Genomic DNA, 20,218 nt, shown 5'->3' with positions numbered 1-20,218 from the left:
TGGGTCCATTTCTGGGTTCTCTATTCTTTTCCATTGATGTGAGTGTCTGTTTTTATGCCAGTACCATACTGTCTTGATGATTCAAGCTTTGTAATACAGCTTGCGGTCTGGGATTCTGATGCTTCCTGCTTTGGTTTTCTTTTTCAAAATTGCTTTGGCTATTTGGGGTCTTTTGTGGTTCCATACAAATTTTAGGATTGTTTGTATGGTGGTGTTATTTTGATAGGGATTGCTAAAAAAAAATTTTTAATGTTTATTTCTGAGAGAGAGAGAGAGGGAGGGAACACGCAAATGTGGGGGAGGGAAAGAGAGAGAAAGGAGACAGAGAATCTGAACGAGGCTCTATAGGCTCTGAGCAGTCAGTGCAGAACCCAACACGGGGCTCAAACCTACAAGCTGTGAGATCATGACCCAAGCTGAAGTTGGCTGTTCAACCAGCTGAGCCACCGAGGAGCCCCTATGTGGTTACTTTTTAAACCTACCTCCTCATTTTTGAGAGTACTCTTATTTTGTTAATAAATTTCCAATCCTTTTTATTTAAATCATATTATGCATATATCTATTTTGTTTTTAAAAGGGGCCATATAGTTGCAGCATAGAAAGGCATGGATTCCCTACTCCTAATATCTTACTTTCAAATCCCGAGTCCATTTGGTATATGTTACGGAATCTTGACTAAGTTATTTCTGTGCCTCAGTTACCTCATTTATAAAATGGAAACAATAATAGTATTTACCTTATAGGGTATTGTAAGAATTATGAATTAATACATATTATGGTGCTTAGAGCAATACCCAGAATACATTACTCAAATTATTATTATTTAATATGTCCAATACCTGTGAACTTTCTTGTTTCTGTGATTATTTTCTTGTTTCAGCTCTCATTCATGATTGTTTATGAGATTTTTGGTAACAGCTTTATTGAGATATAATTCACATACTTTACACTTACCTATTTAAAGATTTTATTTTAGGGGCACCTGGGTGGCTCAGTCATTTGAAGATCTGACTCTGGCTCAGGTCAAGATCTCACAGTTTGGGAGTTCAAGCCCTGCATCGGGCTCTGTGCTGACAGCTCGGAGCCTGGAGCCTGCAGCCTGCTTCAGATTCTGTGTCTCCCTTTCTCTCTGCCCCTCCCCTGCTCGTTTCTCCCTCTCAAAAATAAACATTAAATTTTTTTTTAATTTTTTAATTAAAAAAAAGATTTTATTTTTAAGTAATCTCTACTCCCAGCATGAGGGCAAACTTACAACCCCAAGATCAAGAGTCATGTGCTCTACCAACTTAGCCAGCCAGGCACCCCTACATACAGTTGCCCATTTAATGTATACAATTACTCTTATACCAAAGCTAGACAAAGACACTAAAAGAAAATTACAGCCCAATTCTTTTATGAACATTGATACAAAAATCTTCAACAGAATATCAGCAAGTTGAATTCAGCAAATCAGAAGGATTACACACCAGGACCAAGTGGGATTTCTTTCTTTTTTTTTTTTTTTTTTAATTTCTTAAAATGTTTATTTTAGAGAGAGAGAGAGAGAGAGTGTGTGTGTAAGCAGGGGAGTGGCAGAGAGGGAGACAGAATCTGAAGTAGGCTTCAGGCTCTAAGCTGTCAGCACAGAGCCCAATACAGGGCTGAAACTCACAGACTGTGAGACCATGACCTGAGCCAAAGTCAGACGCTTAACTGACTGAGACACCCAGGCGCCCCAGGTGGGATTTATTTCTGAAATGCAAGGATGGTTCAACATGTGAAAATCAATGTATACATCACACTAACAGAATGGGGGTGGGGAGAAGAACATGATCATCTCAACGGATACAGAAAAAGCATTTGACAGAATTCAATACTCTTTCATGGTAGACACTCAACAAAGTAGGACGATAAACACCCAACACTCTTACAAACTAAGCCATATATGAAAAACCCACAACAAACATTGTACTCAATGGTAAAAGAGTGAAACCTTTTCCTCTAAGATCAGGAACATGGCAAGGACATCTTCTTTCACCACTTCTATTCAACATAATACTGGAAGATCTAGCCAGAACAATTAGGCAAGAAAGACAAATAAGAGACATCCAAATTGGAAAAGAAGTAAAATCTGTTTGCAGATGATATGATCTTTTATGTAGAAAACCCTAAAGATTACACCAAATAACAATGATGATGATGACAGGGTTCAACAGCAGCACTGTTAGAATAGCTGAATAGATTAATTCAAAGCAGTATACAAAATCAACATGCAAAAATCCATTGCATTCTATACACTAACAATGAACAATCCAAAAAGGAAATTACAAAATTAATTCCATTTTCAATAGCATCAAAAAGAAAATAGGAATGAACATAGTCAAGGTGGCAAAAGTCATGTACACTGAAAACTAAAATATTGCTTAAAGAAACTAAAGACAAATGGAAAGACATCATATTCATGGAATGGAAGATTTAAAATATCCATACTAACCAAAGCAATCTACAGATTTAGTGCAATTCCTACCAAAATCCCAGTGGCATTTTTTTTTTCAGAAATAAGAAAATCCATCCTAAAATTCATATGGAATCTCAAGGGACTCTGAATAACCAACACAATCTTGGAAAAGAACAGAGCTGGGGGACTCACACTTCCTGGTTTCAAAACTTATTACACAGGTACAGTAATCAAAACAGTGTGGTATGGGCATAAAAACAGACATCTAGACTAATGGGTTAAAATAGAGAGCCAGGAATAAACCCTCACATGAGGGTCAAATGATTTTTGGTGAGGGAGCCAAGACCATTCAATGGAAGAATTTGTCTTTTCAACAAATGGTGCTGGGGTAACTGGATATCCACATGCAAAGAGATAAAGTTGTACCTTTATCTAAACACCATACCTAAAATTTTAAAACGGATCAAATACTTAAATATAGGAACTAAAACTATAAAACTCTTAGAAGAAAATACAGGGCAAAAAGCTTCACAACATTGGATTTGCCAATGATTTATTGGATATGACTTCAAAGTGCAGGCAAAAAAATAATACAGTCAAATGGGACTTCATAAAATATTTAAAATATTGTTCACCAAAAGAATATATCAACTGACTAAAAAAGCAGCCCATAGAATGGAAGAAAATATTTACAAATTATATACCCTATAAGGGCTTAATATCCAGAATATAGAGAGAACTCCTAGAACACAACAACAACAAAAAAACAATTTAAAAATGGACAAAAGGCTCAAATAGACACTTCTTCAAAGAAGACATATAAATGGCCAATAAGCACATGAAACCATGCTCAACATCACTAATCATTAGGGAAATGCAAATCAAAACTATAGTGAGATACCAACTTATACCCATTACGATGGCTACTATTTAAAAAAAAGAAAAAATAATAAATGTTGATGAGGATGTGAAGAAATTGGAACCCTTGTACCCTGTTTGGTGGGGATGTAAAATGTTATGGCTATTATAGAAAGTAGTATGGCGATTTCTCAAAAAAAAAAAAAATTGAATTACCATATGACCTAGCAATTCCATTTCTGGGTATATATCCAAAAGAACTGAAAACAAAGTCTTGAAGAGATATTTCTATTTTCATATTCAGCAGGATTATTCATACTACCCAAAATGTGTAAGCAAGCCAAGTATTCCTCAAGGAATGAATAGATAAGCAAAATGTAGCATATGCATACAATAGAATATATATAGCTCTAAAATAAGAAAGTTCTGACATATGTAACAAAATGGATCAATCTTGAGGATATTATGCAGAGTGAATCAACTGATCTCAAAAAGACAACTACTGTGTGACTCCACTTACATGAGGTACTTAACTCAAAATTATGGAGATAGAAAGTTTAGAACTGTGGTTGCCAGGGGCTGGAGACTTGTGAATCTAAGTGTGTGTTCCTGAAGATATCACTGAGATTATAGTTGGTTGACTACTGTGCATCAGACAATATGCTGGGCACTTGCCTTGCATTATTGCTTGTCTCATTTAATCCTTTCAAAGTGAGGACTGTTAATCCCATTATCCTGTATGAGAAAACCGAAACCCAGAGAGTTTCAGTAGCTTGCCCATGTCAGACAACTCATAAGACAGAGCTGAAAGTGACTCTAAAGCCTGTGTTTTCCCTGCTACCCCATATCACCTATGGTGTTTGGGCATGGGGAAAACACTGAGGCTCCGATTGGGATGGCTGTAGGGAGCTGGAGGTGAGGATGTGAGCTGCATCCCCTGCTCTGTGGGGCCACCTGGAGGAGCCTGAGGCTCAGTTCCCATTCCCACCAGGAGGGGAGAGCTTGATTGGCACAAAGTGCCTACCTAGCCTGGACAGATGTGTTCGATCTCTCACTGGAGGCAGAGCTGACAGTTTAAAGGAGGCTTCAAGAATTCAGTAATGGTGGTAGAACTCGGAGGACAGCATCATCCATGGGTCCTGCTCCCTCACACCCCTGACCCTAGGATCTCTGTGCCCTCCAATACCCCAGGCTGGCTTCAGCTGAGCCTGGGTGCTGACTTACAGAATTTGAATAATTCAGGGCCCGGTAACCTGAGGTGTCAGTTTCAATTACTCTGTTCCCATGGGCACAGGTGTCCCAACCCTATAATTAAGCTAATGAAAACGGCAAAGGGGGAGGGGCCTGCAGCCCTATGCCTCAGAGGGCTCAGGGCTGATGGAGTCCCTGCCCCGTTCTGCTGAGAATGTGCCAGGCTCATCCGGAGTCCAGGTATGGAGAACAGAGAAAGGAAGTTAGGGGGCTGAAATAGAAGGAGACAGGAAGAATGAGTGGAAGGAGGAAGACCAAAGTCAAAGAGGCAGAGGCCAAGAAAGAGTTACAGAAGAAAAGACAAAAGGAAGTGGAGACGGAGATGCTGAGTGAGAGAGGTAAAGGGGGGTGGGGGGGGGCAGAGACAAGTGCAGGGGCAGAGGCCAGAAGAGGAAAGGACTAACAGAGGAGAAAGAGCAGATGCCAAGATCCAAGTACTTAAATCCAAGGGCAGGTACAAATAGGAGGGTGAGAGAACTGGAAGAGTCGCAGGGCTCCCCAGAGGGTAGCTGGACCCAGCAGAGATTTCAGTCTTACTTCTGACTTGCAGGTATCGTCCACACCATCCCTGCCAGCAGAGCCTGATGCTGCCCTCAGTGGGGCCAAGAGGCTCACACCCAGAGACCTGCCCCACCTCTTGCTGTGGCAGGGCCATGGGGCCCCGGAGCCACCATCTCAGCCTAAGCTTCTCTGTCTCCGGCCTGGGCCTTCTGCTCCTGCTCTCGCTGCTTCCAGGTGTGAAGCTCAGTAAACCAGCCCTGCTTCTCTGGGCACTGCTGCTGTTGCCTTCCTCCCCAAATCTCTCTCCACACCCTATTTCTCTTCACTACTGTGTGGGGAACAAGTGTTCTATCTGGGTATCATGGAGGACAAAGGTGCTGAAGGGGACAAGAGAAGACCTGCCTGGCCGGGGTGGGAGCAGTGATGGAAAAGCCAGGGTGAGGGGGCCAGATCATGAAGGGCCTTGAATGCCAAGCTGAGTTTAGACTTTATTAGCAGGCAACAGAGAGAGATATTGAACACTTTTAAGCAGCTACTGGCCTGGTCAAACTTGAGTGCTTAAAAACCTGATCTCAGAAATGTGAAGGTTGGTTAGAGAGACTAAATTTGCAGCAGGGTCAGTGAGAAGTCCTCTCAGCTTCAGAGGTGAGTAGACATTCAAAAGATGCCCAGTAGCATGGCTGGCAGGACTCGGGTACTGGTAGGATTGCAGGGGGAGGGGGCAGAAAGGAGGGATAATTCCCAGATTTCTGGCTGAAATCACTGGGGGATCAGTGCTGTTTGCTGAGATGGGGAACACAGAATAAGGAATAGGTTTCAGAGCATGGGAGGAGGAAATGAGTTCATATTTTGGACCTACAGCCTTAAAGGTACCAATAGGACATTCGGGAATGAATTGTATTTATGGGTCTGGAGCTCAGGAGAAAAATCTGGGCTGAAAAAAAAAAGGCCAAGGACAGGATTCTGGGGAACAATACTTGAGTCAGAGGCTGAAGACAATGTGGTATGTCACAGAAGTCTAGAGAAGAGAGGATTTTCAGAAGGAGGGATAGCCCACAGCATCAGAAACTTCGAAGAAATCCACAGAGGTGCAGCTGGATAAGTGGAGACAGGTTTGAGAGACTGGAGCGGGGCGGGGGGGGGGGGTGGCAATGGGATTAACAACACCTGGGTGAGAGATGAGACTCCTATCGCCTGTTTAGGCCCCTGTTGCATTTGCAGTACGGCAAGCAGAATCCAGGTCCTTAGGAAGGGAAAGGGTGGGGGAAAAAAACAGTCAGCGTGCTCCAGAAGACAGTACCAATTTAGTCCTCAGCCTTCACCTCACTCATCCCTGGAAGCAGTCCAGGGAGGAACTAGAACCACAGCTAGATGGACAGAGAAGACATCAGGAGGACCAGTCAGATGGCCAGGAGATAGCACAGCAGGTGTCAGGTGCCAGCCTTGTGGGGATAGAGGGTGTGAGCAGAGGGCCCTGGACAAGGGTCTCAGATGCACAACCCTGTTTCCTGGTCCCCCAGAATGCTTGGGAGCTGAGGGCAGACTGGCTCACAAGCTGTTCCGTGACCTCTTCGCCAACTACACAAGTGCCCTGAGACCTGTGGCAGACACAGACCAGGCTCTGAACGTGACCCTGGAGGTGACATTGTCCCAGATCATTGATATGGTGTGTTGTGGTGCAACCTTGGAGCATGCCTGTGGCAGTGTCAAGGAATTGGAGGGGGGGTGGGGGGGAGGGAGTGAGAGAATGGGATTATTCTCCAAATAATTCTTATCTATAAACATTAATATTAACAATAATAACAGCTACTAACTGTTGGATACTAACTGCTGGGTGCCCACAGTGTGTCCACTACTTGCACACTTGGATTCCTGCCCAGCAGGGATTATCACCCATGTAACTACTGAGGAAACTGAGACCTAAAGAAGAGTGGAAAACTGTCAAGGTCACATAGCAAGGTCAGGCCTGGGTAGGAACTGGACTGTGAGCCAGCTGCGTTTGTGGGTGCCGTCCAGAACTCTGTAGGTGAGTGTGTACACACAGGGGAGGGTGTGCATATGTGTGCCCACACCTGTGCCTACTCCCTGCCACCCACTAGGATGAGCGGAACCAGGTGCTGACCCTGTACCTGTGGATTCGACAGGAGTGGACAGATGCCTACCTACGATGGGACCCCGATGCCTATGGTGGCCTGGATGCTATCCGCATCCCCAGCAGTCTCGTGTGGCGTCCAGACATCGTACTCTATAACAAGTACTGCCTGCCTGGGCCCCTCCCCCTTCCATCTGTTGCCCTTGGCTCTAGGTTTGCACTGATTCCCCATCCCCACAACCTAACTTGGTTCCTGGAAGCTTTTCCCCCAGGACCCTTCTAAGCTGCCAGCCCCTCCATGATATGCCCCACTTTAGACTCTCCCAAGCCAACCCAGGCTGAATGTCTCCCGGGAACCCACTGTGTGGTCTAGGGGCCATTTCTGTATCTCTCACAGAGAGGGTTCTGGGGTACAAGTGCCTCCTGATGGCATACTCCACCCTTCCAGGCCTGCTCCAAGTCTCCCAGGACTCCCCGACGGCCTACCTAGGGACTTCCTCTAGGGCCTAACCCTCTGGAGCATTCCTTTATGCCACCTAAACCAGTTGTGTTTCCCAGACAACACATGGCTCTGCATATTTTCCCCCAGGGGCCCCCTAGGAGATTTGCAGATAACACAATGCAGCCAGGTGCCATCTTTTGCAGATGTGTTTTCACCCTGCCCTGGCCTAGATCCCAGTCTCCTCTAGAGTCTGCAGGCGCCACCCCTTCTGAGCCTCCAAAGGCACGCAGGGCCCTCTCTGCCACCCCCTCCACCCTCCAGGCGGTCCCTGGTAACCACAGGGCCCCGGGGGTCACAGAGCTGCTGCAGGAGTCTGCCTCCCAGCAGCCTCCTCAGGTAGCCCAACCCCGCCCGCCCACAGGGCTGACGCACAGCCGCCGGCCTCGGCCAGTACCAACGTGGTTCTGCGGCACGACGGCGCCGTGCGCTGGGACGCGCCGGCCATCACGCGCAGCTCATGCCGCGTGGACGTGTCGGCCTTCCCGTTCGACGCGCAGCGCTGCGGCCTGACGTTCGGCTCGTGGACGCACGGCGGGCACCAGCTGGACGTGCGGCCACGCGGTACCGCCGCCAGCCTGGCCGACTTCGTGGAGAACGTGGAGTGGCACGTGCTGGGCATGCCGGCACGGCGGCGCGTGCTCACCTACGGCTGCTGCTCAGAGCCCTACCCGGACGTGACCTTCACGCTGCTGCTGCGCCGCCGCGCCGCTGCCTACGTGTGCAACCTGCTGCTGCCCTGCGTGCTCATCTCGCTGCTCGCGCCGCTCGCCTTCCACCTGCCCGCCGACTCGGGCGAGAAGGTGTCGCTCGGCGTCACCGTGCTGCTGGCGCTCACCGTCTTCCAGCTGCTCCTGGCCGAGAGCATGCCACCGGCCGAGAGCGTGCCGCTCATCGGTGAGCCACGAGGGCGCGGGTCGAGGGTGGTGAGGGGGCGGGGAGTGAGCCATCTCCTCCGTGAGACCGGCCCCCGCCCATCCCCAGCCCAGCCGTGCCGGCCCAATTCGGTGTGGGAGTTGGGGGTGAGGGTGGGGGTGTTCCGGGAGCATGCCTCATTCTGAGATTGAGGGGAGAGGGGTAGGCCCCTTCCAGGAAGACATCCTCCCCCTCACCCGTCGTAACAGGCAGTTTGCATTGAGTGCTGGCTGTGTGCCAGGTCCTCTCCTAAGCGCTTGTCATTTATTAACTCAGGGAGCCCTCACCACAGACCTGTGAGGTAAGTTCTGTTGTTATCCCAGTTGTACCAAAAGAATCAATAACTTGCCCCAGATGGTGCTTCTACATTTGAGAGCGTGGCTTTCATGGATTGTGAGGAAGTGCAGAGTCCAGCAGTGAGGAGAACAACTAGAGAGCATGTGGCTTGTGAGAACTCACTCGTAGGAATAGGGGATGAGGAGACCTTGGCTCTTATGTCCTTCCTGGCTCCATCCATTGGGATTGGAGGGTCCTGAGAGCCTCATGGTGGATGAGCTGGTGCCTATTTGTGTTGAGGCAGTGGGCAGACTCAGGCACCCTGAGTTCTTGTTTTGGGCCCCAGCTCACGCTCTCTCTTTCAGGGAAGTACTACATGGCCACCATGACCATGGTCACATTCTCCACAGCGCTCACCATCCTTATCATGAACCTGCATTACTGTGGTCCCAGTGCCCGACCAGTGCCAGCCTGGGCTCGGGCCCTCCTCCTGGGACGCCTGGCACGGGGCTTGTGCGTGCGGGAACGAGGGGAGCCCTGTGGGCAGTCTAGACCACCTGAGTCACCCCCCAGTCCCCAGCCTTCTGATGAAGGGGTTCACCCTCCAGCAGTTCCTTGCCATGAGCCACGGTGTCTGTGCCATCAAGAAGCCTTGCTGCATCACGTAGCTACCATTGCTAACACCTTCCACAGCCACCGGGCTGCCCAGCGCCGCCATGAGGACTGGAAGCGGCTGGCCCGTGTGATGGATCGCTTCTTCCTAGGGATCTTCTTCTCCATGGCCCTGGTCATGAGCCTCCTGGTGCTGGTGCAGGCCCTGTGAGTCCCAGGGGTCTGATGCAGCCACAGCACCCCCAGACAGAGATGGAAAGGCCAGGTGGTTGTTGGCTCTCAGGCCACCCAGTCTCTCCCCACTGTGCCTAAGAGCCTGGGACACCCTTTCTTCAGGATCAGCACTGCCGATTTCACAAACCACAGGGATCGCTTGTCTACATACCTTAACCACTAAGGGAAATCCAGAGTTTGCCACTCCCTTAATCCCTATGGAAGAGAAACTCTAAGAAGGGTCAAAATCAAAATGCAGTCCTGGAGGAACAGAATTGAACTTTGATGCTGAGTGTTAGAAATGTTAGAGTGGCAAGGGTGCAGGTTATATGAGAAACAGAACTACCATGTTTCTTTGTCTTCTCTTACTTCCTTGGTGGCTATTATTTTAGGAACTTGGTCTTGCCAGTCCCTGCCTAGGACTCAGGGTAAAGGATTCAGGATTCTAGTTTCCAGAGCAGGAGGCCACACCAGAATTTTGGCCCCAAAGCCCCAACTCATAATAAAGTAAGTGTGTGCCTAGCACCTCTTCAGTGTCCTGTCTTAACCCTTGGGACCCGTGGTAGTGGAAGTTGGGCATCCAGGATTGTCTCTCTAGAGACGGGAACCTTAGGACACATAGATCAGAGCAGAAATTATATGTCTTTGCTGACAAGAATTCAATTGCGCATTCAGTTGAGACCCTGGCAGAGAACCTAATGCTGTCTCTGGTATTTCTCCTGCTCTCTACTGTCTGGAGCTAGAGCCAGTCCACATCATTCCTACACACTGACATTCAGAGAGCTTGAAAATGTCCAGAGCAGGGCACTGCAGAGATGAGCCATTCGCAAGATGTTTGTTCCTTTTTGATTTACACGTTTTCTAGCACTACCTCTGTGCTTTAGACCCAGTCCCTGCTGTCAGGAAGCTCACCATCTGATACAGGAGGCAAACATGAACACGTGGTGTAGAGAAGCATCTAAGGACCTGTGGGAGCAGAGAGGCAGGACCCCTAGCCCAGCCAGGTGGGAGAAGTCAGAGAAGGCTTCTTGGGAGAGTGAATAGGAGCTTTCCAGGTGCACATGTGAGGCATTTGAGTAATACCAGCAAATGCTCTGGCCAAGTGCTTTCCTCCCCATTCCCCCCCCCCAAACTAGTTTAACCTCCAAGTGAATTGTTGCCTGTTGTAGAGACCCCCGTGTCTATTCAGTGTCTCATTCTTAGAGCCTTGGCTAAGGCTCAGTCCTCAGATTCCCTTATTTCTCCATCAGCAGGCCTGGCAGCTACCAACGTCCCCGAGTTCCCAGCAGATGGAGTTACCATGGATCCTGGCTGCCTTTAAAGCACACATGTGGCCAACATCCCCATGTTGGGTAGAGGCAGCAGGCAGGGCTGTTCAGTGTTGGAAGGATGATGGGAGGCCTGGAGTCTATGGAAGGGTTCCTCTGACAAGGAGCCAGAGTGGCAGTAGGAGGGACCAGACTGCAGAAATGGGGCCTTGACTCATGGCTGTGGGAAAAACAGAGGCAGAGAGAAGTTTTCAGGGTAAAATGAGGTACATAAATAAGACGAAGAGGAGCGAGCAGAGTGAGCTGGAAACACAGACACACAAAGTGTGATGGGAGCCAGAGATGCAGAGCATGGATTCAGGGAGGAGGGTAGGCAGATGAAAGAGCCCCAGTTCCCCTTCCAGAGGTCACTAGGTTGGTCTATGCCCCTGCCCCCTACTGAGACAAATGAGGCATCATAGAGTGGGTTGAACAAGGGGAAGAGATAAGATGAGAGCTCTAGTGATGCTCATCTTTGCCCCTCTGCCCAACCCCTGATAGAAGTACTGATGGACCAGGGGGAATCCTTAACTTGTCCAGTGCTTGAAATGACATTACCAGAACTCAAGTTGGTTGGAGCCTGGAGATATGGCTTCTGACCCTGGCTCTGCCACTGACTCCTTCTGTCATCTTGGGCAAGTCATTTCTGTCTCTGGGTCTCCTTTACTATATAATGAAGGTAATACTCCCTGTTCTTCCTCCTTCCAATAGTTTATTGTACAGTAAGGATAAAATAAGATGGTGTCTGGAGAGAAATGGGGCCAGGTAGTGTGGTGGTTCAGAGTGTGGCTCTAGAGCTGGGCTCTCTGGACCCCACCCCTTATTAGCTGTGTGTGTAGGACTGGTTGCTTCACTTCTCTGGGACTTAGTTCCCTTATCTGTAGAACAAGGGTGATGATAGTACCTACCCCACTGGGTCATGGTGAGGATTCATGGTGTGGTGTGCCTGGAGCATGGTGTGGGACTTTGTAGTGGAGAATGGTGGGAATAAAGTAGATGCTAGGGCCCCCTCCTTCCCACTGTTCACAGAGCCCTGGAGGAGGGAAGAGGGACCTGAGGGGGATAAGTGGCTAGAGTTTCTTTCTTGGGAAGGGCCTATGCCAGTTGGTTCCCCTGGAAAAGCCCCTTCCCACCTAGAGAAGTGGTGGCTTAGGCAGGCCCTGGAATAGTGGGTATTCAAGGGAAGAAGAGTCACAACTGAAAGGGACCTGGGGATCATCTAGTCTAATATGCTTATTATACAGATAGGAAAACTGAGGCCCAGAGAGAGCGAGTGATCACAGAGAAAGGGCAGAGCTCAGATGAGATCCCAGGTCTCTAGCACCCAAGACTTGACCTCAACCTTGGAAGGTGGTCTGCAGGAGCCCTGAGGTTAGTAATAGAGACAGTGGGTTCTGCAGCTGAAGGAGAAGGCCCAGAGAGGACTTTGGGAGTGGTCCCTTCCCTTCATCCCCTCACTGCAACCTGGATCTCTCTGGTGTATGGTCATTGACCTTCTGTGAAGGAGAGGGCCCCATACTTGGGGGCAGGTGTATCAGCTTGCATGACTACTGCCCCATACACACATCTATGTCCTCTAAGAGAGGTTAGCAACCCCCACAGGTGTCTGCTTAAGAGAGTTTACTTGTTTTGATTAAAAGAGGGTTGTTTTCCTTTCAAGAGTGACATGCATTCAGGAGGGGAGTCCAACCCCAGGGCACCCTGCTCATCCTTGAGCTGAGGCCCACATAGGCTTGCAGCTCTTACCTGAGTTATCCAGACGGCAGGGCCCAGACTTGCACTGCTTATCTGTAGGGAAGAAACAGTAAATAATCAAAGTCTCAATAGCTCTCAGGTCAGGAAAGAACCCCCAAACCCTGTGGTCCATCCCCAACTCATTCAAGGAGAAGCTGATACATTTTCTTCTAACTCTGCTTCCTTATGGTGGGACCTCCTTTGCCTACATTTGACTTGACCCATGAGCAGCAGAGCCAGAAGGGAGCCAGCCCTCAAAGCCAGGGTCTATTCTGGGTACCCTCCTGCTTCCTTGGCCTGTAGCTTTGCCTCACCTCTCCCTCTCCCATGCCTTGTCCCAGCCAAGGAGGCACTAGTTTATGTATTTTGCATGTCTTTTTCATCTTCCATTAACTCATGCAAGCTCATGGGGCTGTCCAAGGTGAGAATGGTAGCCATACTGGACTTTCTCCTATCTTAGATGTGGTCCACAGTTCCAGGCAACAACCTGCTTCTAATTATGCAAATTAGGCCTCACAAGCCCCTGGGCATCATTCGGCCAGGACCAGTAACCCCCAACCCCTTCAGATATTAAGAACCTGAGGCTGGCCTCATGATTCCATCTCTGGCCAGTCCTGGAGGATAGACAGGAAGAGTATCCGAGACCTGCCACAGCCTGAGCTGGAACTTTGGGGCACAGCCCCTAACGGCTATCTCACCACCCACCTGCACCCCTACCCAGCACACACGACAGCACAGGATTTCCATTCAGCCGAATGCATGTGCTCCTCTTGGAAGCTGAGGTTGGGGCTCTTAATCAGACCCGGCATCAATGGTCTGGGTGTCAGTGCTATGGCCAGAAATTAATTGCCTTCCAGCTTCCAGCTGGGAGAAAAGCCTGACCAGTTCTGTTTGGCTCTCAAATGTCCATAGACACCTGTCTTGGTCAGAAAACCCTCTTCAACCTCTCAGCAGGCAAGTGGCCAGCTCTGGCTTAAGCACCTCCAGGGACAAGCGTCCTACTGCCTCAGAAGCTTGTCTCCCCTTAGAGGCAAGGGGGTGGAGGGGCAGAGGGACAGGACTGGGTCTCCCTTACTATTAATTTATTTGTAATATTTGTGTATGTATCCCCTGAAAACAGAAGGGGAGCCCCATCTTCTGCATAGATGCTGATCAGTGCATCCCCTGCTCACCTTTAATGTACTCACAGTTGTATGTGCTGCGCTTGCCCAGGGCCCGGAGGTAAATGCGGGCAGGGCCCTGGGCTGGTCTGCTGGCATTGATTACCTGGAAGGTCTCAAAGGGGGGGATCAGCACCTCATCCTCCCCAGGGAAGAAGGAGTAGCCCTTGATAGGTGCCCCAAGGCAGGTCCAGATGCCAAAGAAGGTGTCCTCCCCAAACTGCTGGGCTGCAACATTCTGTAGGGAGGCGGAGGCAAATCCTCCCAGCCTTACGGTGGCTCCAGGTGCTGCTGGCCGGAAGCGCAGGCCATGCACCCCTCGGAACACCTGGCGGCACTGGGGTGAACGCTGGCCCCTACCCAGCAGCTGCAGGGCCTCGGTCAGCAGGAAATGGAGTGTCTTAAAGGAGAAGTGGTGGAGGTAGGAGGCTCGGGAGCGGCCCGCCTCCCGCACGGCTGCGTTGAACTGCTTGTGCAAGGGGCTGTTGGCTGTGTAGGCCAGGAGGGCCACCCCATGCTCATCGCGGAAGCCAGGGGGTGGCAGGGGCAGCCGGGTAGGGCTGGGGCCCCACTCTGGTCCCCAGGCCTGGCGCTCCTGCCACTGGCTGCTTGCCAGTGCCCAGCCGTCAGCATACACTTTGTTGGCCTGGAACTCTGTTTGGTTGAGATCCGGGAGGGCAGCTGTCATGGCTGCTGCACAGCCAGCATACTGGTCATCAAAGGAGGCTGGGGCCATATCCAGGGGCATTTCTTGAGAGAAGAGGTCTCGTTGAGTGATGGGGTGGCTCTGGGCCTGAGGGAGAGGGAGCAGTAAGGACTGAGAGGATGAGCCTCAGGAGAATGGGAGCCTGTCACCAAATTTCTCCACTTAGATGATGACGCTGAGAGCCCCAAACACACCTGGAGGGGAAGGGGATGGGGAACGACTAGCTGCAGAGACCAGGGTCTGGGACTGTCCCCTCGGGCTGGGCAAGCCCCAGAGGAAGCATCAGTCATTCTCTCCTCCCATGGCTCCTCACAGGAAGCTGACAACTCAGCCGACAACTCCCTGCTGACATGGGGACAGTGGAGGATAACCATACCTGAAGTGCTTCCATGAGGCCCATGGACACAAGCAGCAGAGACACCATGGCAGGAGGCTGCATGTTGGAGGTAGCCCTAGACAAGTTACTATCTCTCTTTGGGTCTCAGTTTCTTCATCTAGAAAATGAGAATGTTAATATGTAATTTCATAAACATTAATTGACACCTAATCTGTGCCACTCCCAGTGCTTGGCACAGAGTCACAACATAGAAATGAAGGCTCGAGAGAGAGTAGACCCTTCTTGCTGGAACATAGGAATATGGGAGACTTCCTGGAGGAGGTGTTACCTGAACAAGGTCTTTCAGATAAGTAGGAGAATAAGGCTTCAATCAGTGGAGACTGGGATAGGAAGATTGGCATTTGGGGTGGGAAAGGAGTCGTGGGTAGCAGAAATGAGAAGAGCAAAGGTGTTGAATGTAAAAAGTGAAAGACATTTTATCCAGCACGGCACAGCTTGCAGTGTGGGAATGTTGGGGCCGTTCGTGAAAGGTCCTGACTACCACAGTAAGAGGTCTGGGCTTCACCCAGTGGGGGATGTGAGGCTGGAACAGGGCAGATCCAGGACTGGTCACCTGGTGGGACCATGGCAGTACTCCAGGTATAAGATCTAGCCATCCTCCCCTCCTGCAGTCCTGGTGCCAACTGAGCCCTCCTCCCCTAAGCCCTCGATTGCTTCCAGGGCAGGGACAGATGTAGACCCCCCAGGTGGTAAAGGAGAGGGGCTGGCAGTTGGGGAGAGGATGAGATGGGGAGTGAGGCTCCAAGAAGGCAGAGTCCAGCTTGGGGTAAGGATTGGAGCAGACAGTCGCTCCGTGTCCTCTCTCACTCTTAACTGTGCTTGCTGTTACTGTGACAGTAGTATCCTTTCGGACCTTTTTCTGTGCACATGCAAGTAATTTAATATTTAAATATGCATACACACCTAGTTTTCTGTACACAGGCTGCTTTTGGTTTTTATTTTCTTTTTTTCAAAAAGGAAAAGGAACATGCCTTTTCATGTTTCACATACATCTCCTGTAACCTTTTTTCCAGGAAACAATGTATCAAGGACTTCCTTCCACATCATACATTCATATCTACCTTATTCATTATAATGGCAGCACGGGATTTCATAATATAGCTAAACGATAGTTTGTTCAACTATTTTCTTCTGGGCACACATTTTTTTTGTAACTTTTTGACATTTTTGACATTACACATAATACTTTATGAACATCCATGCATGTAAATCCTTATCTACTTATGGGCATATTTTTATAGGAAAGACCAAGAAGTGATATAATGTTGAAAGGATATGAATTATTGTTTATTTGGCACTGCTAAATTACCACCCAGAGGTACTAGTTTGCCCTTCTGCAACAGTGAATGAGAGTGGCCTTTTCTCTATGTCTTTGCCAGTTGTAGTTATTATGATCTCTCTCTTTTTTTTTTTTTTTTTTTTTTCTGAGAGCGAGAATCCCAAGAGCACTCCATGCTCAGTGCAGAGCCCAACAGGGTCTTGATCCCACGACCCTGGGTTCATGACCTGAGCCGAAATCAAGAGTCAGCCTCTCAGCTGACTGAGGATATCTATTTTCTAATTCACATTTCTGCTTACTAACAGGATCAGTCTTGACTTTAATGTTTAATGTTTTAAAGGTTTAAGTTTTTTAAATCTTTTTAAAAAATATTTAAGAGAGAGAGAGAAAGAGAGAGAGAGAGAGAGGGCAAGCCGGGGGAGGGGCAGAGAGGGAGAGAGAGAATCCCAAGCATGGAGCCTGATGTGGGGCTCAACCTTACGAACTGTGAGATCATGACCTGAGCCAAGATAAAGAGCCAGATGCTTAACTGACTGAGCCACCCAGGTGCCTCTAAAGGTTTGATTTTTTTTTAAAGTAATACATTTTCATTGTTCAGAATTTAAATAGTCCAAAAGGCACACAATAAAATATCTTTCTCTTGCTAATTCCTCACTCCATCTCCCCAGAGGCAACCAACATTCCCATTTTCTGTGTATCCTTCTAAAGATACTCTATGCACATATAAGCAAATTCAAAGATATTTCTATTTTCCTTCTTATACACAAATGGTAAAACAGTCAGTGGTTCTTTGAGAATCTGATGAAAGGTGAAACGTCTCCTCAGAAAATGGAGGGGCATCTGGGTGGCTCAGTCGGTTAAGTGTCCAACTTCTGCTCAGGTCATGATCTCACAGCTCATGGGTTCAAGCCCTGCACCAGGCTCTGTACTGACAGCTCAGAGCCTGGAGCCTGCTTCATATTCTGTGTCTCCCCCTCTCTCTGCCCTTCCCCTAATCATGCTCTGTCTCTCTCTCTCTCTCTCAAAAATAAACATTAAACTTTTAAAAAAGCAAATGGATGTATGTACCTTCACCCAATGTTACATAAATTTCAGGTGGTTATGTCTCTGCCCCCAGTCTCATTCAGGTTAAGCATCCCTGTTCTATAATCTGCTGGGTGGGAGGAGGCTAAACTTTGATGGTTCAGCCCACCCACAAGTCCACACACAGGGGCAGTGGATAGTTCTCGTGCATGCTGATACCTCAGCTTATGCTGAGCTTCCCACCTCTAGTTTTCCATGTTATTTTTGTGCCCAAGACTTTCTCCATCACCCTGTAAACTTGCTCAGGGCAACCCAAAAGTGCAGGGGATTTAATGTTCCCAGGGACAACCCTTAACCAAGGAAGAATGGTAGTCAGATTCCCTTTCCCACAGAGGGTACCCAGTGGGATTAAGCCCCAGTTGACCACAGTGGTCACAGTGTGCTCATTAACGCACTTTTTTTGGGGAGGGGGTGCTTTTCTCTTCTCCATCCCACTTTGCCACTTTTTAAATTTTATTTAATGTAATTTATTGTCAAATTGGCTTACAACACCCAGTGCTCATCCCAACAAGTGCCCTCCTCAATGCCCATCACCCACTTTCCCCTCTTCCCCACCCCCCATCAACCCTTAGTTTGTTCTCTGTACTTAAGAGTCTCTTATGGTTTGCCTTCCTCCCTCTCTGTTTGTAACTATTTTTCCCCCTTCCCTTCCCCCATGGTCTTCTGTTAAGTTTCTCAAGATCCACATATGAGTGAAAACATGATATCTGTCTTTCTCTGACTGACTTATTTCACTTAGCATAATACTTTATCCATTCAGCAGTTGATGGACATTTAGGCTCTTTCCATAATTTGGCTATTGTTGAAAGCGCTGCTATAAACATTGGGGTACATGTGCCCCATCCACTTTGCCACTTTTAAACTTGTACTTTCTGGGATCAACTTACAAATAAGCTCACTACACCCAAGTCCTTGTCTCTGGATTGGCTTTTGGGAGACTCTAAACCAAGAGAGGGGGTCTTTTGGGGTCACAAATCATCAGAATGTGGCCCAGAACTGTTCTATTAGCTTGGACCCTAGAATGATCATATAAGCAGCAGACCTGAGCCCAGCCAGCAAAAAGCTGAGGCAGACTGGCAGCTTGAAGCAGAGTAGCCTAAGCAAACTCACTTTAGATTAGACAATCTATAGTCAGCCCAAAAACCTGTGAACATGTGAATAAACGTTTGCGTGCCACGAGATTTTATGGTACAGAGCAAAATGGTTAGGCAGCAAAACCTCACTAGGCCAACTCTATCTCTTGCCATCTCTCTGTTGCCCTTGTTTCTATCCTCATCTCTACCCTGCAGAGACAAGGCAAGAAAAGAGAGAGTTCATAGGCTTGGGATAGGGAAGTCTGAGTTCTGAAGTGAGAGTGAGGACCTTGAATCATGTGGCCTAAGATACTAGCAGTGAGGATGGACCCAGAGTCATTAGGTATAATTTACTAGACATGGTGTCTGATGGGATATAGGGGGTGCAACAGAGGGAAAAATCAAGGATGACATACAGATTCCATACTCCAGTCTGCTAACAGAGGAGGAGCAGAGACACTTTAAAAGCTCATTTTGCCCATCCCAGCACATGATAGGTGCTCAATACAAAATGAATGAATAATCAGGTTTAGAGGAAAAACGGTGAGTTCAGTTTGGCATGTGTGGACTCTCAAATGTCCAAGGGATAGAAGAATGGACAATAAGATGAGACATTTGAGAGTCATGGGTGTATTGAAGTCAGAGAAGACATAAGATCCCCAGGGAAAGGGAAAAGAGGGCTGAGAAGCAAAGAAAAAGCTGCCTGAAGCCAAAGCACAGGCAGACCAAGACATCTTGCGTTTCTAGAGGCTCTTCACTTAGGTCTCATGAAGTACCTTGGTATTCTTGTGATAATTTCCTCTTTAAATTTTTTTTAATTTTTATTAATGTTTATTTATTTTTGAGAAAGAGAGAGAGAGAGAGAGAGAGAGAGAGAGAGGCAGGCAGAGAGAGAGGGAGACACAGAATCAGAAGCAGGCTCCAGGTTTCGAGCCGTCAGCACAGAGACGGATGCGGGGCTTGAACTCATGAGCCATGAAATCATAACCTGAGCCAAAGTCGGACGCTCAACTGACTGAGCCACCCAGGCACCCCAATAATTTCCTCTTTAGGTTTTATCTAGCTTGCCATTGAAAGAGTCTCACATAATATACCATCTGTTATTCACCCAGTCACCCAAAATGGTCACGTCATTCATCAAACACTAAATTAGTTGCCATCTAATCACCATATGGATCCATCCTAGAAACTCCTTTTCTTTTCCCACCCCACATCCCTTGCCATGGCTGAGGTCTGCCCCTGCCTCCTCCCTGATCTCCCTGCCTCAGCTGTCACCCCTCCTAATCCACCCTCCACAGAGCAGGGAGAACAATGTTTCTAAAGCACAGCTGGTCAGGTTGCTTACCTGCTTAAAACCTTGTGTGCCAAACCTAACTGGAAGAAATATTTCAAAATACAGAGTAAAAATGCAGAGATGAAAATTATGAGGGAATACATGAGAACACATCTAGAAAGAAAAAAAAGCAACAAAACACAACTTCCTTCCTTACCCTCAGGACAGAATCCTCCTCATGCTGGCATTTGAGGTGCTCTGTGACCTAGCCCTCCGTGACCTCTTCAGTCTTGTGCTTGGCTTCAAGCACTTTGTTCAACAGAACAAAGTTCCAGGTGAGGCTCCACTTCTTCCCTCCCCGTGGCTCTGCACACATTGCCATCTGCTGGGGATGCCCTTCTCCTGCTACCCACCTTTCAAGGCTTAACTCAGGGGTCCCCTTCACCAGGGAGTCTTCTGATGACTCTGTGCTCTTAAATCACCCTGTGCTTCCCTCTGTCACTGTCCTAATTGTACTGTGTTGCCCTTATGTGTCTGTTTCCCCTCCTGGCC

At 48.2% G+C, this 20,218-nt stretch overlaps 3 protein-coding genes across 9 annotated transcripts in view; 2 read left to right on the top strand and 1 right to left on the bottom strand.

The window, feature by feature from the left end:
• Positions 1–4,641: 4,641 nt before the first annotated feature.
• Positions 4,642–10,179, top strand: CHRNA10 (cholinergic receptor nicotinic alpha 10 subunit). The gene is made up of 6 exons (XM_045038797.1): positions 4,642–4,726; positions 5,097–5,281; positions 6,568–6,713; positions 7,147–7,301; positions 8,003–8,535; positions 9,195–10,179. Exons 1-6 carry the CDS (start codon positions 4,701–4,703, stop codon positions 9,650–9,652), a joined length of 1,503 nt encoding a protein of 500 aa, XP_044894732.1. The 5' UTR covers positions 4,642–4,700; the 3' UTR covers positions 9,653–10,179.
• Positions 8,719–20,218, top strand: part of ART5 (ADP-ribosyltransferase 5) — a 17,795-nt gene continuing 6,295 nt past the window's right edge. For 2 of the 3 annotated variants that reach the window (XM_045038792.1, XM_045038794.1), the window contains exons 1-4: positions 8,743–8,854; positions 12,206–12,332; positions 14,877–15,007; positions 19,890–20,001. The gene's annotated coding sequence lies outside the window, so the exon portion shown is untranslated. Of the gene's footprint in view, positions 8,855–12,205; positions 12,333–14,876; positions 15,008–19,889; positions 20,002–20,218 lie in introns of all 3 variants that reach the window. The other variant, XM_019811889.3, reaches the window with a different exon arrangement.
• ART1 (ADP-ribosyltransferase 1) overlaps positions 8,789–20,218 on the bottom strand; it is a 20,091-nt gene continuing 8,661 nt past the window's right edge. For 2 of the 5 annotated variants that reach the window (XM_045038791.1, XM_003992777.4), the window contains exons 2-5: positions 14,938–15,055; positions 13,868–14,648; positions 12,708–12,749; positions 8,789–11,142 (exon numbers count right to left, since the gene is read on the bottom strand). In XM_045038791.1, coding sequence (XP_044894726.1) covers positions 11,063–11,142; positions 12,708–12,749; positions 13,868–14,648; positions 14,938–15,000 — 966 coding nt within the window. In that variant the 5' untranslated portion in view covers positions 15,001–15,055 and the 3' untranslated portion in view covers positions 8,789–11,062. Of the gene's footprint in view, positions 11,143–12,707; positions 12,750–13,867; positions 14,649–14,937; positions 15,056–19,883; positions 19,976–20,218 lie in introns of all 5 variants that reach the window. The other 3 variants (XM_019811887.2, XM_019811888.2, XM_019811886.2) reach the window with 3 other exon arrangements.

Source organism: Felis catus, chromosome D1 (assembly GCF_018350175.1).
Source record: "Felis catus isolate Fca126 chromosome D1, F.catus_Fca126_mat1.0, whole genome shotgun sequence".
NCBI lineage: Eukaryota > Metazoa > Chordata > Mammalia > Carnivora > Felidae > Felis > Felis catus.
This window is presented reverse-complemented; position numbering and strand designations above follow the sequence as displayed.